The 14,946-nt window shown below is 36.7% G+C and overlaps 2 protein-coding genes across 10 annotated transcripts; one reads left to right on the forward strand and one right to left on the reverse strand.

Moving 5' to 3' along the window:
* Nucleotides 1–1,667: 1,667 nt before the first annotated feature.
* LOC121742674 (pentatricopeptide repeat-containing protein At5g16640, mitochondrial-like) lies at nt 1,668–7,119 on the reverse strand. Of its 8 annotated transcripts, XM_042135885.1 has the most exons (5): nt 4,417–7,119; nt 3,578–3,650; nt 3,433–3,503; nt 2,937–3,002; nt 1,668–2,803 (listed from the first exon to the last, which is right to left on the reverse strand). In XM_042135885.1, the coding sequence occupies exon 1, from the start codon at nt 6,989–6,991 to the stop codon at nt 4,502–4,504; it is 2,490 nt and encodes an 829-aa protein (XP_041991819.1). In that variant the 5' UTR covers nt 6,992–7,119; the 3' UTR covers nt 1,668–2,803; nt 2,937–3,002; nt 3,433–3,503; nt 3,578–3,650; nt 4,417–4,501. The 8 variants fall into 8 exon arrangements, with proteins under 8 accessions (XP_041991819.1, XP_041991820.1, XP_041991817.1 ...); XM_042135886.1 differs by having other exon boundaries at nt 1,668–3,002; nt 3,578–3,596; XM_042135883.1 differs by having other exon boundaries at nt 1,668–3,002.
* A 1,126-nt stretch (nt 7,120–8,245) lies between these two features.
* On the forward strand, nt 8,246–13,153 carry LOC121742676 (putative hydrolase C777.06c). Of its 2 annotated transcripts, none has more exons than XM_042135887.1 (10): nt 8,246–8,530; nt 8,806–8,941; nt 10,222–10,349; nt 10,753–10,900; nt 11,001–11,106; nt 11,671–11,729; nt 12,123–12,158; nt 12,237–12,346; nt 12,474–12,535; nt 12,808–13,153. In XM_042135887.1, exons 1-9 carry the CDS (start codon nt 8,340–8,342, stop codon nt 12,529–12,531), a joined length of 972 nt encoding a protein of 323 aa, XP_041991821.1. In that variant the 5' UTR covers nt 8,246–8,339; the 3' UTR covers nt 12,532–12,535; nt 12,808–13,153. The 2 variants fall into 2 exon arrangements, with proteins under 2 accessions (XP_041991821.1, XP_041991822.1); XM_042135888.1 differs by having other exon boundaries at nt 12,812–13,153.
* Nucleotides 13,154–14,946: the final 1,793 nt, after the last annotated feature.

The following is a 14,946-nucleotide window of genomic DNA, read 5'->3' on the forward strand; positions in this document are numbered from 1 at the left end:
CAAGGCGCTTTGCATCCATTGGTCTATCCCGCGCTTCGGCCATTCGACGTTCGTACTCCTCAACATCCCCCCACTACCTCCACTACTATCACCCGCGTTACTCATTTTTTGGTGTTGATCTTGTATAGAAATTAAGATAGAGAGAGTACTCGTTAATACAAGTGATGCGAATGAAAATGAAGTGCAAATCACGTATATATAGTGTTTCGAAAATTAAAAAAAAAACCGCAGGGCTATGCGCTGGGCGATCCGGGCGCTGCAATGGCGCCGAGCGGATCGCCCAGCGCATAGCCCAGCGGTTTTTGACCGCCTAGCGCTAGGCGAAATTCATTTCCGAAAAACCGCTCGGTGGTTTTCGGCTTCTGCAATGGTTCGCCTAGCGACCGCCTAGCGCCGGCGCTCGGCTAGGCGGTGCGCTAGGCACCATTGTGGATGCTCTTAATTATTATTTTTTCTTTCTATTTTTATCACATTCAAATATTCAATCTAAAATCTTTTAGTATCATTCAAGAAAATGCCCTAATCTTGATTTCCACAAAAATTAGGGCGGCAATGACAAAAATTAGGGAAGCATTCATTAAATACATTGCTCATATTGATCTCGCTGCCGCCAATCGCCCCTTAAAACTAATAGCAGCAGCCTCAAGGAAGCACTAATATATAATTTGCATAATTTTAAGAGACGGATTAAAATGAAAATAATTGATAATACTTTTAAAGAAGGGAGGTAGTATAGAAAGATCCCAATGGTTGATTGTTCCCAATCAAGAATAAAAATAATTGTAATAATTGTTACGCAACTGAACTCTTTGTTCATGAACATTAATAATTGAGCACATCAAATTTCTGAATTATAGTGGCCAGATGCATAGCAGCAAGACCCAGCTTATTTTCCACGAGGCAGAAAATTATATAAAAATTAATTCTATTTAAAAAAAGTTTGATTTACGGTTCTAAACAAAATATGTGGAAACTCCAAAATAAAATTGAATAAAAAGTGGGAGAAAAAGGAAAGCTTTGATAAAAAAGAGGCAGGTGAAGTAAAGGATAGTTGGCACTAATGAAGGAGACAATGCATGCTGTATTGTTACATTCAAATCAAGCTTTATGATGAAAAGAAATCCCCCTTTATTTATTTATTTATTTTCTATATCCACTTTTATCTAGTCATCTTTGCTTGCAAAACAATTGTAATCATTAATCTTCCTAAAGCAAATATCATACAATAAATGAGGTGTGACATCCTCCTTTTGCTCCACTTGGATCCTAATTTGCTAATATTACCCTCCATTATTCAAACGTCGTATTAAAATAAAATAAAATAAAATAAAATAAAATGTTAGTACTACATAGAATAAAAGATCTTGTCCCAAAAAAGAGAATTTATCGCCTTTAAAGTTTAAAGTGTAACTAAAGATTTAATTTTTTAATCGACATGACCCAGAATTCGAGGCAGTTTCCAGGTTTCAGTTTTTAACTTTTGAGTGCACTCTATCATAAATTTATTGAAATGGAGTATATAAAATTGTTGAGTTTAGAATTTGGCATATTGAGACTATTTTATCAATAATATCATAAACTAGGTATAATATATGCCTACCTTTGCAGTAGCATTACATGTAATACATGATGTTCAAGTCATAATGACAGGTTGCAGCACAAGTGCATTTAATCTAGGAAATACAAATATATATTAAAATAATTAAATTGATAGGTTTTGTAGCACAAGTGCATTCAATCTGGGGGAGGCAACAACCAAAACTACTATTGAAATAATTACAGAAATCAAAGATACATAGCGTATGTCTGTATTTTTTTTCTTTAAAGAAAGCCATCATTTTCAAGCTTTGCACCAACATAGTAGGATTATTGACTTGCTATTGTAGGAAGATCAGATTTGATCACACATAAATTTTTACATTTTTAGCAGTGTAGTATAGGGTTGGTTGGCCACCTTCCCGACATCACCCGCTGAAGTATCGACATCATACACATGACGTGCACGGATGAACAAGTACATGAGATGAAATCGAACGAGAATGAACAGTCCTACTCGAATCAATACCTTGGAGCTACGACTTGAGCTAGTGTGTATCCTAATGAGTCCAAACCACTGACAAGGAGGTCATATCTTTTCGTACAAAGTAATATGCATGACCGATGAATTACATACGAGACAAAGTCGAACCAGAGCATATGGGCTCGGATTTACCCCACTTGTACCAAGCAATATACGTGTACGCGGAACCATTATCACTCGTTCACGTGGCAAAGAAAAGACGGTCGCGAAGACTATGTTTTAAATCACAATGATATTTGAAGGAATTTAAGAAAGAGCAGAAAAGACATCTGAATGAATCCTTTGCCAGTATAAAGGAGTTTGGATCCACTACCTAGTCATTCTGGACAATCTGTCGACAGATGGAGTCGTGTCCTAGACTTCTATGATCAAAATTCTAGTCATGTTGTTTTCAACTCTCTCTCTCTGTCTCTCTCTCTCTCATGACCAACAACTGTGTCCATCACACATTTAGATATTATGGAGATTGGTGGGCAACATAGGAACTAAAATGCAGTCACAAAGATACCAGCAAGTAAAGTTTTTCTACATTAGAGAATATGACCTAAACCAAGAAGCTAAAGTTACGATTTTCTCAGACTAACGGTGACAAGAAAGTTTTCGGCATAAAGGTTAAACGAAGTTGGATAACTATACCATTTCCTCAAATCGGGAAAATAAGAACAATATGAACCGCAGAAACATCAAGACCCTCGAATGCATTTGGGAGAAGGAGCATAGCAACTACGACCAAGCAAAAAACCATGAAGTCGACTTAATCAGCATTCCAAGTAAATATTCAAAAAACTTATTTCACAAGTGTAACTTGGTTGAAAGCAGAGTTAGAACAATAGATATATGAGGGAGGGAAACATACTGGCCCAGTCTGCTTATGGAAGGTTTAGAGCCTTGACTTGAGAACAGCAGCTGTATAATCACAAACCTTCAAACATGATCAAACAGAATCAGCTCCTAAGAAGCAAAGCTTACTAATGGAGTAACCAGAAATATTATGGTTGAAGAGCAGATATACTTATTTCACACATAACGAACAATGATAACATGTCACCGACATCAAGAAAGAGCTAGTTTTCAATGTCACAAAGAGATGAGGTCACTTATTATATTATCAACACCGGCAGTTTTGGGGGTGCAAACATTGAGTGGTAAGTATGAGCACTAAATGGATGCATCCAGCTACCAGTAATTCTCTCCTCCAGGATAGCATCATCAATTGCAAAGTTAAGAAACTTTCTCAACCTTGACTTGTTTTTTCAAACATCTCATCAAGCTGGATTAAGAAACTCATGCCATAAGGTAAGATCATGATTGATGTAAGCAAACAAAAAAAAGAGGCATTAAAAGTAGTTGACCTTTTTGTGCTTGGAGCCTTGGAAAACTGTCTTAGGATCCCAACAATCAAATCATCGGACACAAGTTCTCCCTGTAGAATCACAAGAGTCTCATTCAGAAATTCTTAGTCTTTTCAGGAGTTGATATAACATGTCACGAGTATACCTTTTCCCGATCCATGGGCCTGAAAATTAACGTGAACGATACAAAGCATCAAAACAACCATTAAGTAGAACGCCTGTGGAATGTAACAACTGCTTGAATGAGCCTCTGAGGAAATTACATGCTTTTACTTTCATTCACTGTCAAGAACCCAGGGATCCGAGATCTATAAATGCAGATATACCATACGATACTTTTGAAATTATGTCTTGATCTTGGTGAATATTTTATTTAATTAAGAATTAACCTAATCATCCCCATTATTAATTTCCAGGAACCCCTACTAGAGTCTGATTTTGCACAATTTCCAATTGATATATATCTGCTAGCACCTCTTGGAGTGAACTTAATCCAAAATAAACAAAGAATCAAGTACATCATAACTAGCCAGTTGCAAATTTTCCTTTCACTTTTTTTTCTGTCCCACAATGATACCCATATTTGCTGACATTGCATGCTATTTGAAACAAGGCAAGCTGATGAATTCAATGTCCTATTAAATGGACAAACAAATAGCTGTGTTCAATCCTAATGTTATATCACTGATTCACCCCCCCCCCCCCAAACAACAAAAAAAACATAAAAATGCATACAAGTATGAAACTACTGGGATCTATTGCCAAGAGGAAAACTATGAATATCATTTTGTGAACTAGCGGTATAATAAGATTATAAAAAGGACTTCCAAATCACAAACCTAAGATCAAAAAAAGTAATTGAGACATCCAGGGGAAATTCAGAAACTAGTTCTAAGAAATGAGAGCAGCACTTTCCATAACCTAATATACAGTGGTTGTGATTGAATTAATTACAACAAATCATCCAAGGGAAATCAATCTCACCAGTTCCATTACTGCCTGCATTTACCTATCTTCTTTGAGATCATTGTACCAGTATGTATATCGAAGAATGGCTGAACTTTGCAGTTCAACTATGGAGAGCCTGTTTTCTGTTAGGCGAAGAATGCCCACGTTCTACAAATCGCAGCATAAGCTTATCAGCCTCCTCTAGCTTCTTCTGTGAAATCAACTTCTTACTCACTTCCTCACACAACTTCAAATCAGGAACCAAATTCCGATTGAACATTCTAGAAGCCACTTGATATGATCCAAGAGGATTCTCATTCCTTAAGAAAGTTCTCATAAGAATGTGGCAAGTATCCACATCAATTTTGGAAGCAGTTCTCAGAACCCTTCCCAAGAGCTTGTAAGCCTCATCGGTGTGCCCAAAACAACAAAGCTTTTCAATGATTTGGTTGTAGGCTGTTTTGAAGCTTTGTCGAGGCAGCAGCTTGTCCATCAGCTTCAACAAATCATCTACCCTCCCATGCTGGCAGAAATTATGGATAAGTGATCTATACGTGACGGCTGTAGGAAGCAAACCGCGATGGAGCATTTTCTTTACCATTTCAGTAGCCTCGTCAATTCTACCTTTTCTTCCTAGCGTATCTACTACCGTTGTAAATGTCACTGCATCGGGGTGTTTGTTATTCAAGTACATGTCATCAAACACAGATAGAGCTGAGGCTAAGTCATCGTTTTGGCAAAATCCATGAATTACAGAGGTATAGTTCACAACATTGACAGCACACCCCTTTTTAAGGCACTCCTCCATTAACTTCCTAGCTTGCTCTGTCTTGCCAACTCGACATAATGATTGAATCAATAGGTTGATGTCGACAGGGGAAGGATAAAACCCTTTTCTGATCATCTCCATCATTATGTCACAGGCATCAGACAGCTTCCCTTCACGACGAAACCCATGCAAGATTACACTGTATGTCACAGAGTTCGGAGTCCACCATCCCTCGCTCATGTCCATCATCTCTCTTGCCTCCAAAGAGTTCCCATCCCTACAAAGCCCGTTTAACAAGGCTGTGTATGATACACAGTTAGGCTTGCAACCATGCTTGTACATCTCCTGCAGCAAATTCTTAGCTTGGTCAACTTTCCCCATGCGACAAAATCCATTCAAAACAGCAGTATATGTCACAACATCAGGGCTGCATCCCTTCAATAGCATTTCATCAATGATACCTTTAGCCCTATCTATTTGTCCTTCCTGACAAAAGCAATGCACTACCGCAGTGTGCCCAACTTTGTCGATACGAAACCCTCTTTCCTCTGCTTCCCGTAGGAACCCCAGCGCCTCATCTCCATGACCATGCTTGCAAAGGATGTGAATAAGAGTATTATAAGTGACTTGATCTGGCTGCAATTTACTCTCTTCCAACATCTTCTTCAAAAGCCCTTTCAGTTCATCAATCCTTTTCTCCTTGCATAAAACTCCCATCACAGTATAATAACTAACTTTGTCTGGAGCACAACCTTTCAGAGGCATTTCTTCAATCAGCTTCACTGCATCATCCAACTGTTTCCTTTCACAATAGCCCTTAACCAGACAGTTATACGTAACAACATTAGGTTCAATCCCAACCATCAGCATCCTCTCCGAAAACCTCAATGCTTTCTCCAACTTCTCCCCCTCCACCAAAACATTAACAGCAGTGTTGCAAACGGAGATATCAAGCTCGACTCCCGCTCTCTGCATTACATTCAACATCTGCAAGGCTTTACTGAGATGACCAGCTCTACTGAAAGAGACCATCACACAACCAAAATCTTCGGGCCAGAGCTCAATCTTCCTCCTAATCATAAGATGAAGAACTCGCTTAGCCCCTTGGCATAGCTTCGTCTTACTCAGAATTCTCAGCATATCATGATAAACAACAGGGTAATGCCTGTATCGCCATTGCCTGTCAGCCCAGTAGAAGAAATTCAAAGCATTTCTTTCATCAGACTGAGCTCGAAGCACAGCGCACACTTGGCTCGGTTTCAGGCTGCGCAGTAATCGCTTCAACTCCGATTCAAGCTTCGGAGACCATGCTGCCCTGCGATCAATTAACCTACATATCTCTCTCACTAAAGGATGCCTCAAATCACCTTCGTCCACCTCAATTCTTCTAGAAGCTTCGATTCGCGCTCTGTTCCCATCAAAGGCACTCAATACCCTAAATTCGTCGTCGCTGCCTTCTTCACTCTTCCCCTCTTCTACTTCTTCATCAGACTCGTCGAAACCATCAATATCGCAGTTTTCTCCACCCCAACTGTTCGAATTGTAATCTGAATTCAATAGGCTTTCTTTGGAAACCGTTTCCGCTGTCCTATCATAAAAACGTTTGCTATCGTCGTTACTATCGCTTTTCACGCATTCGTCGCGAATTTCGGGATTGTCAGCTGAATACGATGAGAAGAAATGTGGAATAGCTCCAATGCTAGCGGAAAACCGTTCATGGAAGTAATTGTGCCCGATATAATCAGAACAAGAACACGTATGTGACGCAAAAATCTCACTCAATCGGTGAGTGATAGCTGAAGTGTCCCGAATTTTCTTAAATTTTCTGAAATTCAACGACATTTCCAGTTATATATAGAGCAGATTGGAGTCTATGAACTATGAAGTTAGAAATAGGGTTTTGAGAATTCACATTTGAAAACTGAAGTGAGCTGCAATTGGATTTTCACTAATTTAAAAAAGGGCAAAAACAATTCGAAAAGTCTGCAGTTAAGGAAGTACCCTGAATCAGAATATTAATATATGAATAATTTAAAAACATTTTTTTAAATCTTAAAATATGTATATCATTAATTATTCATAAATCATCAAATAGTTAGTTTAACTAATTTAATAGTGGTGTTTTGAAGAGAATAAAGTACTAACAGATAGATAGGGAAAAAATAGAAAGAGTGATATTTCTATTTTTAGAAATGTGTCATTTAGAGCGGGATATTTTAAAGAGGAAAATGATTCACTTAGAATGAGACTGAAAAGAATACCTACTAAAATGAGCATCAACAATGGATCCGAAACACAAACTCAATTCGTAGTGAAGAGACTTTTCAGCGGGGGTTGTGGATAAGGGTAGCTCGCATGTGATGATGGGCAGGTTGCACGAAAGGAAAAGTGAGTAACTCTATTTTTCTTTTTCTTTTTTATTTTTAAGAATTTAAGATATGGTGCGTTTTGGAATGAGATAAGGGTTCGAAAAAAATATAAATCCAAATATGAGAATGAAGAACAAATAGGGCCCCACAAAGTTTGATCAAATTTTAGTATATCCCATAACTTTAAAAAACGATCGATGAAATTATTAACTTTGACAATTTTCTAAATTGTCACATGAATTTAAATTTGGGGAGAATGGAACATGATGTGGATGCCAGGAGCATATTATTTGACAATTTTCTAAATTGTCACATGAATTTAAATTTGGGGAGAATGGAACATGATGTGGATGCCAGGAGCATATTATTCCACGCCATGCTCAATTCTCCCCTGACGTTCTCAACGTCCACATCTTACGTTCTTGGCGTCCACATTATGTTTAATTCTTCCTAAATTCAAATTCATAGGTTGAACAATTTAGAAAATCATCAAAGTTATAATTGGTTATTTTTTATTAAGTTATGGGATAGCTGTTTTTTTAACGCTATTTACCCGAACAAATATAATGAAACAGATTTATATATAATCCAATTCCTATCATAAGATGTTGGGCCATGTGAATTTTAGCCCTTATTTTGATACTGGGCTTCTGAACTTCAGCCCATATTCTGATGTTGGCCTTCTGAATTTCAGCACATAAAGCTGTTATATTTGTTACCGAATATTTTTACTAGACAAGTCAGTCACCAATCACCTCGCCTCAGAGATCTCTCTCTCACACACAAACACAGACACGTCATTAAGTCGATTCGCCGGAGAGATGGCAGCTGCCACCGTGGTGGTGGCCGACAACGGCAATGCACTGACGGAGAAATCCGCTTTGATATTTCTCGGCACCGGTTGTTCGAGTGCAGTTCCTAACGCGTTGTGCTTGATCCAGCCTTCAGATCCTCCCTGCCCCGTCTGCTCCCAATCTCTAACCCTTCCGCCTGATCAAAACCCTAATTACAGGTATTTGATTGATTGTTGTAGCCATTTCAATTTATTAGTGTTTTAATCAAATCTGCAGTCAATTTGTCTTGATCCATATTCATTCTTTTCTGCTTCTGGAATGATCACTTTTGAGCTACTATCTCATATAATGTAGATTTATCCATTCTAGATGCCAATGCTATATCAATTTCATTGCGTAATGGAGTATACAAGCAAATTGTTAAGGAATGTGATGCGGCAGATGAATGGTGTTGTTGCTCGTTTGAGTGATTGCTGTTTATGGTTTTTTGTAGGTGCAATACATCTCTCTTGATTGATTACTTTGGCAGCGAGGGAAAACATAAGTATATTTTGATAGATGTTGGGAAGACTTTCAGGGAGCAAGTACTCCGATGGTTCACTTTTTATAAAATCCCTCAAGTAGATTCAGTAAGTTGTGCATCTTCATTTTCTAAAAAAATCTCTCAATATTTAACTTTTCGGCACAATCATTTGTCTTGCTGGAATTCATAAGTACATAGTGACTTGGTGTTGCATTTAATCAATAAGACAATGATCATAGTTATTCCTTCATGCTACCTAACATGTAGTAATGAACTGTCACTGTGTTACGGACTCAATTCCCACATCTGTTGTTCTCACAACCGATGTGGGGTATATAGACTAAATGAGCTCTCTCTCCTAACAGGCTAGTCTTTTGGGATGAGTTCTCCTGTTTGGTCTGTATCAATTGGTGCACTCGTTGAGAGCCCAAACGGCTCGGAGTGGTGGCCGGGCAACGAACTCGCCGTGACCAACGAGTGCGTTTGGGACCGCTCGGAGTGGTGACCCACGGAGTGGTGGCCGGGCAAAGAATCCGCCGTGACCAAAGAGAACTCGGAGTGGTGGCCTGGCAAAGAACCAGCCGTGACCAACGTGGTCGTGACCAACGAGGACGTTAGCCCTTAAAGGAGGGTTGAATGTTACGGACTCAATTCCCACATCGGTTGTGAGAACAACTGATGTGGGGTATATAGACTAAATGAGCTCTTTCTCCTAACAGGCTAGTCTTTTGGGATGAGTTCTCCTGTATGATCTGTATCACACTGGATCACATCCAGCAAGATTGATGGTAGATCAAGATTGAGGGGTATAAAATCTTGGTCAGGTTTGGTCAAACAAGAGAATTAGGTTGGATGAATTTAGTTGGGAGTTATTCTTCTTCCTGTTCACCTTATTCACGTTATATGTTCGAGTTTCATCACCTGGTATCTATTGTTGGTTTATTAGGATAGTATGATTCATCATATCTTATGTTGGTTTAACTTCACTTTTCTTTCCCCATGATTTAGTAAAAGCATTAAGATAAACTATTTCGTACAATGGATGATTCCTAGTCCACTGAACAGAGAAGTTATCCCAGTTAGTGTTTTTAGATGGAAAGGAACTTCTCATTGTTTACATTTCTTCTCGAATTTAATTAAATCTTCCATGCTTGCTATTTTTTTATCCCAGGAAATAAAATAGAAAATGAATAAGAAAGTGACAAAAGTTGATTCATCTTAAACAAAAAGATCATGTATTATGATATTGCGTCCCCTTAATGTTCGTAACAATGATGAATGCCTACTTCTGCTTTACATACCTAACCCAGGTGAGGTTGTCTCACTACCTGATCTGGGTAATGGTCCAGTAATTGTTCTACTTGATCAATTTAAAAACCTATGCAGATTATATTAACTCATGAACACGCTGATGCTGTTCTTGGTTTGGATGATATACGTGCTGTGCAACCTTTTAGTCCAACAAATGACATTAACCCTACTCCCGTCTACCTTACTCAAGATTCAATGGAAAGGTATACTGCACCTTGAAAGAATTTTGCCCATACTTCCAGTGGTAAAAATTGTATTAATACTTTTCATTGCCATATCTTATTACTCGACTAGCAAGCTTAAGCAGTAAGACGATTTCATTACTTCATTATGATTTGAAAAAGTGATACCAATTGGATTACACATACATTTTTTTTATGTAAAATAGCTGTTTGATATTAAGTTTCCCTGAGGCATTATGGATCAGTCTGCAGTTAACATGAGATATCTTATGCATACATATCTTAGACTATAAACCTTGACACTTATATATTATATGTTTATAATTTATTATAGTTAAAAGCAAACTGTAAATTGAAAATCTTGCGACCAATGTTGTTTGCAAATGCAATATTCTATGCTACATAATTTATTGTTTTTTAACAGCATTGCAGTGAAATTCCCGTACTTGGTTCAGAAAAAGCTAAAGCCTGGCCAGGAAGTTAGACGTGTAACACAACTTGACTGGAAATATATAGAGAGTGATTTGACAAAGCCATTCATAGCATCTGGATTGCAGTTTGTTCCTCTCCCAGTTAGTTATATCTTATTCCTTTTTCCGACTAGTGTATTGTTTTATCTGAAGATAGTTCTTATGCCTTACTTGTATACTCAAGTTTTTCTGCTCTTTATAGGTGATGCATGGTGAAGACTATGTGTGCTTAGGTTTTCTCTTTGGCGAAAGATATAAAGTAGCTTATATATCAGATGTTTCACGCTTTCTTCCATCTACAGAAAACTGTAAGCACTCACTTTCTATTTGTTACTGTCGATCCAGCCTGGCCAATCTATTATCCAGCAGATATTTGTTATGTATAGCATGTGTATCATCATTAATTAGAAGTGTGTTAAAGAATAAGAAATCAAATGGTATATCTTATGAAAGCAAATGGTCTAATGAACAGATTTAATTATCAAATGGTCTAATGGTAAGACTTAATTAAAGGGTCTAATGACAAGATTTAGTCAAATGGTCTAATGATAAGATTTAATCAAATGGTGTAATGATAAGATTTAATCTTATCAATAAACCCATCAGTATTCTCTTAAATCTTAGTATTCTTTGTGTCTATCTTGTGAATCTTGTGATACAATTTCTTTTTATCTTCCATGGCAAAAACGTGTTGAAGAACTTCCAAGATAAGAGAAAATAAATCAAATGGTCTAATCTTGTAACCGGTAGTTGTGATTTATATGCTGCTGTGCTGCGTGACAAAGAAACACATTTTGATTAGCCTAAAGTTAACGACCATGCACTTGTGCATAAGTTCGAACCTTCTTACAAGTACACCCCTGTTTTTGTAGATATTTCAAAAGATGGTGGTCAACAGTTAGATCTTCTTATCTTGGACACTCTGTATAAGGTAAGCTGCTGCACCTAAGACCCTTATACATTCATGTTTATAGTGCCACTTAGTTCATGAAGAATTTTGCTTAAAATCAGTTCTAGTTCTCGTTATACTTTTTCTTTGATTTGGTAGATGAATTGAAGAGCTTGCTTATTCTGAAAATACAGAGAGCTTTCAGTTTTGGATGTGTTTTCCTGTATTAGTAAAACCTCTTTATTACATTCTCACCGTCTTCTAGAATCTAATATTTTTCTCCGTGTATAGCTTCTCCAGTGCTAAAGTGCAAGTTCCGAGCTAACTAATTGTCATTTTAATGGATTGGCCTCTTTATTTCCTTTTCTTCTTAATTAACACTGATATTCATGCTTACCTTATCAATGTTGCTTATCTATCTACTCATATTTGCAGAAAGCATCCCACAACACTCACTTATGCTTTCCTCAGGTTCAGCTTATGTAATTACTTCCTTAATAAAAGAAATTCCTCAATGCCATGTGTTTCACTGTAAAGTTTGTTCTTCAGAGTCTTGATGCCTTGAAGAGGATACATCCAAAGAGAGCTTTGCTTATTGGAATGACCCATGAGTTTGATCACCATAAAGACAACGAATTTCTCAAGGACTGGTCTGAAAGGTATGCTTATAAATACAAGTTCAATTTTCAGCGGAGGTTAGCGGATCGCATATTGCGATCCGCCCGCCATACTATCCTTGTGTATTCAACATTTAGACATAATATACAATTGTTTTATTGTTTCCAGAGAAGGAATTCCGGTTCAGCTTGCACACGACGGACTGCGAATCCCTGTAGACTTGTAATGAGGTAAGTTTTCGAAGTAATTAATTACTGATGTAGCTGAATCAATCATTTCTTTATATTGCTGCTGAATGAAAGTTCCATCAAGTCGACTTTAATGCTCATTCCTTCCATTGAAGTTGATGATGAAATTGTTTGGAATACAACAACACATCACGAATGTTAAAATGTCTTATTACAGCGTATTATTTTAAGGGATACGCATAACATTCTAAAATGCGTCTGCAATTAGTATTGATTGAGATTATAAATTTACCTATTTTGTGTTTTTTTTGAAGGAAGGTCGAATAAACTGCTTGCATGAGAATTGACTGTGGAGACTTTCTTGGTTTAACTGAATATACTTGATCTTCTAGCAGCATGCACTGAGTTTGGGCTCTAATTTGTAAACTCAATACCAATCATTTGTCGAAATTTCAGCACAAATACAACTGTGATCAAATTACGAGATCCTCTGCACCAAATGCATTTTGTTATTTTATTATACTACATATATCAGTTTCTGACTTTCTGTAGCATAGCATTATGAATGTTTCCCAAATTCAAATTCAGTTTACTTCATGCACAAGATGTCAGACTTTGATTTGTTGGAATTCTTATATATTTTACAGAGATTTAAGGGTATGTTTGGACGACTTTTAATTTAATGTACTTTTTCTTTCAATTTTGTCTGACATATTATATTGTTACTATATTCCCCTCCACAACTCAAAAATAAAATAAAATAAAATGAAGTAAATTTGCAGTGACTAATTAGCAATATTAGGAGATATTTTGGCTAGTTTTGAGACTTTTTTTTTGGTAAAAAAAGCGGGCAAGGCCCGAAAACAAAGGCAAAATCAACGAATATAAGCAACACCTACTCTTTTTGGTTAGTTTGAGACTATTTTTTTAACAACCAATAACTTAGTATTTTTAAAAAAATACAAATTGAACATGATATATATTTATAAAATTTATCATTTCCCATTTTTCCTAGATTAAATATACTCAGAATAAGACGCATTTGCTGGCCCATTTTCTGGTATTACCCAATATTGTGGCCCATAACGTTTGGGCTTTTCATTCTGTTTGAAAATTGTCCACAAATTTTTTTTTTCAAAATATAATCTTATCATCCATACCTTATACTCAAAAGCAATTTCCTCATCGCTAAAGACCACTAACCCCGATCCGACATAGTAGTGAGACGTCAACCATGGTTTGATCTCAATTTGTTTCTCTAGAAAGTGGTCCTAGACACGGTTCAAATAAGGAGCCACCATATTAGTTGAAACTCCCCTACTGCTGCAGTCGGGATTCAAACCTAAGACCTTATATTCAATATCTCTTTGAAGATCAGTTGAGCTGTCATGTAGGCCCTCTCATTATCCAACATATACATATGAGTGAAGTCGAATGTAATGATATTTAATTAAGAGTTAAGAATAGCACATTTATGTTTGTATAAATATAGTAAATTTCATGCTTAAGAAATTCATAAATAATTCGTCAAATGCAGGGATAAATGCGATAAATAATCTAAAAAAATATATATCTTCAGAACCAAAAATTGGAATAATTCTATGTATAAATTAAAATTAGAATCTAGAAAATTGTTCTGATGAGATTTAAAATCCCAATTAAATTAACACAATTTGACATTCAATTAACAATCTTGTTTGTCCCTCTTATAAATTTATAATGGGAATGCAGAAAATAATAGACCCTTTTTTTGAAATATTTTCAAAGATTTGGTGGAAAAAGGAGATTGATTAGATGGGCCCATTATAGGAAATATTATGTCATTCCAGTCAAAGCAAGTCTAGAATAACAAAATAATAAAATATTTAATTCAATTTATCATTTCTACTCAAAGCTAATTCCCTTTTATTTTTAATAACCCTGAAGATGTAAATTTATTATAAAATGGTAGGTTTAGGAAGTAGAATCCGTTAAGTCGGACAATTGAGGAACATCGCCACCAACATAGGTATGGATAGATATTGCACGTGTCATTGTGATACGGTCATTATTATTATTTATCATATCTCTATTATTTTACCCATTAGTATTATATTATCATATCTTTACCATATAATTAGTCTCTTATTTCCTAAGTTAGTGCATTTAGCATTATAAATAGGGACTTTGTTATTCATTTCCATCATTCATGAAATAAGATAATTCACGCTATTTTCCTTTCTTCTACAATCCAAAACCCTAGTTCTTGTCGTTGTTGATCGTCGGGCAAAGATTCCCTCGACTTCACGGAGGAATTGATCCTAGTTCTTGTCGTGTGCAATCGACGGGCAAACGTTCTCGCGACCTCACGGAGGAATTTGTGCGAGGTTAAGGAGTACATCCTTAACAACTGGTGCTTTCATTGTTGATCTCACTAATCCATGGCGAATCGTGTGGGGAACCGCACGGAACCG

The sequence above is a fragment of the Salvia splendens genome, chromosome 7, assembly GCF_004379255.2.
Source record: "Salvia splendens isolate huo1 chromosome 7, SspV2, whole genome shotgun sequence".
Taxonomy (NCBI): Eukaryota; Viridiplantae; Streptophyta; class Magnoliopsida; order Lamiales; family Lamiaceae; genus Salvia; species Salvia splendens.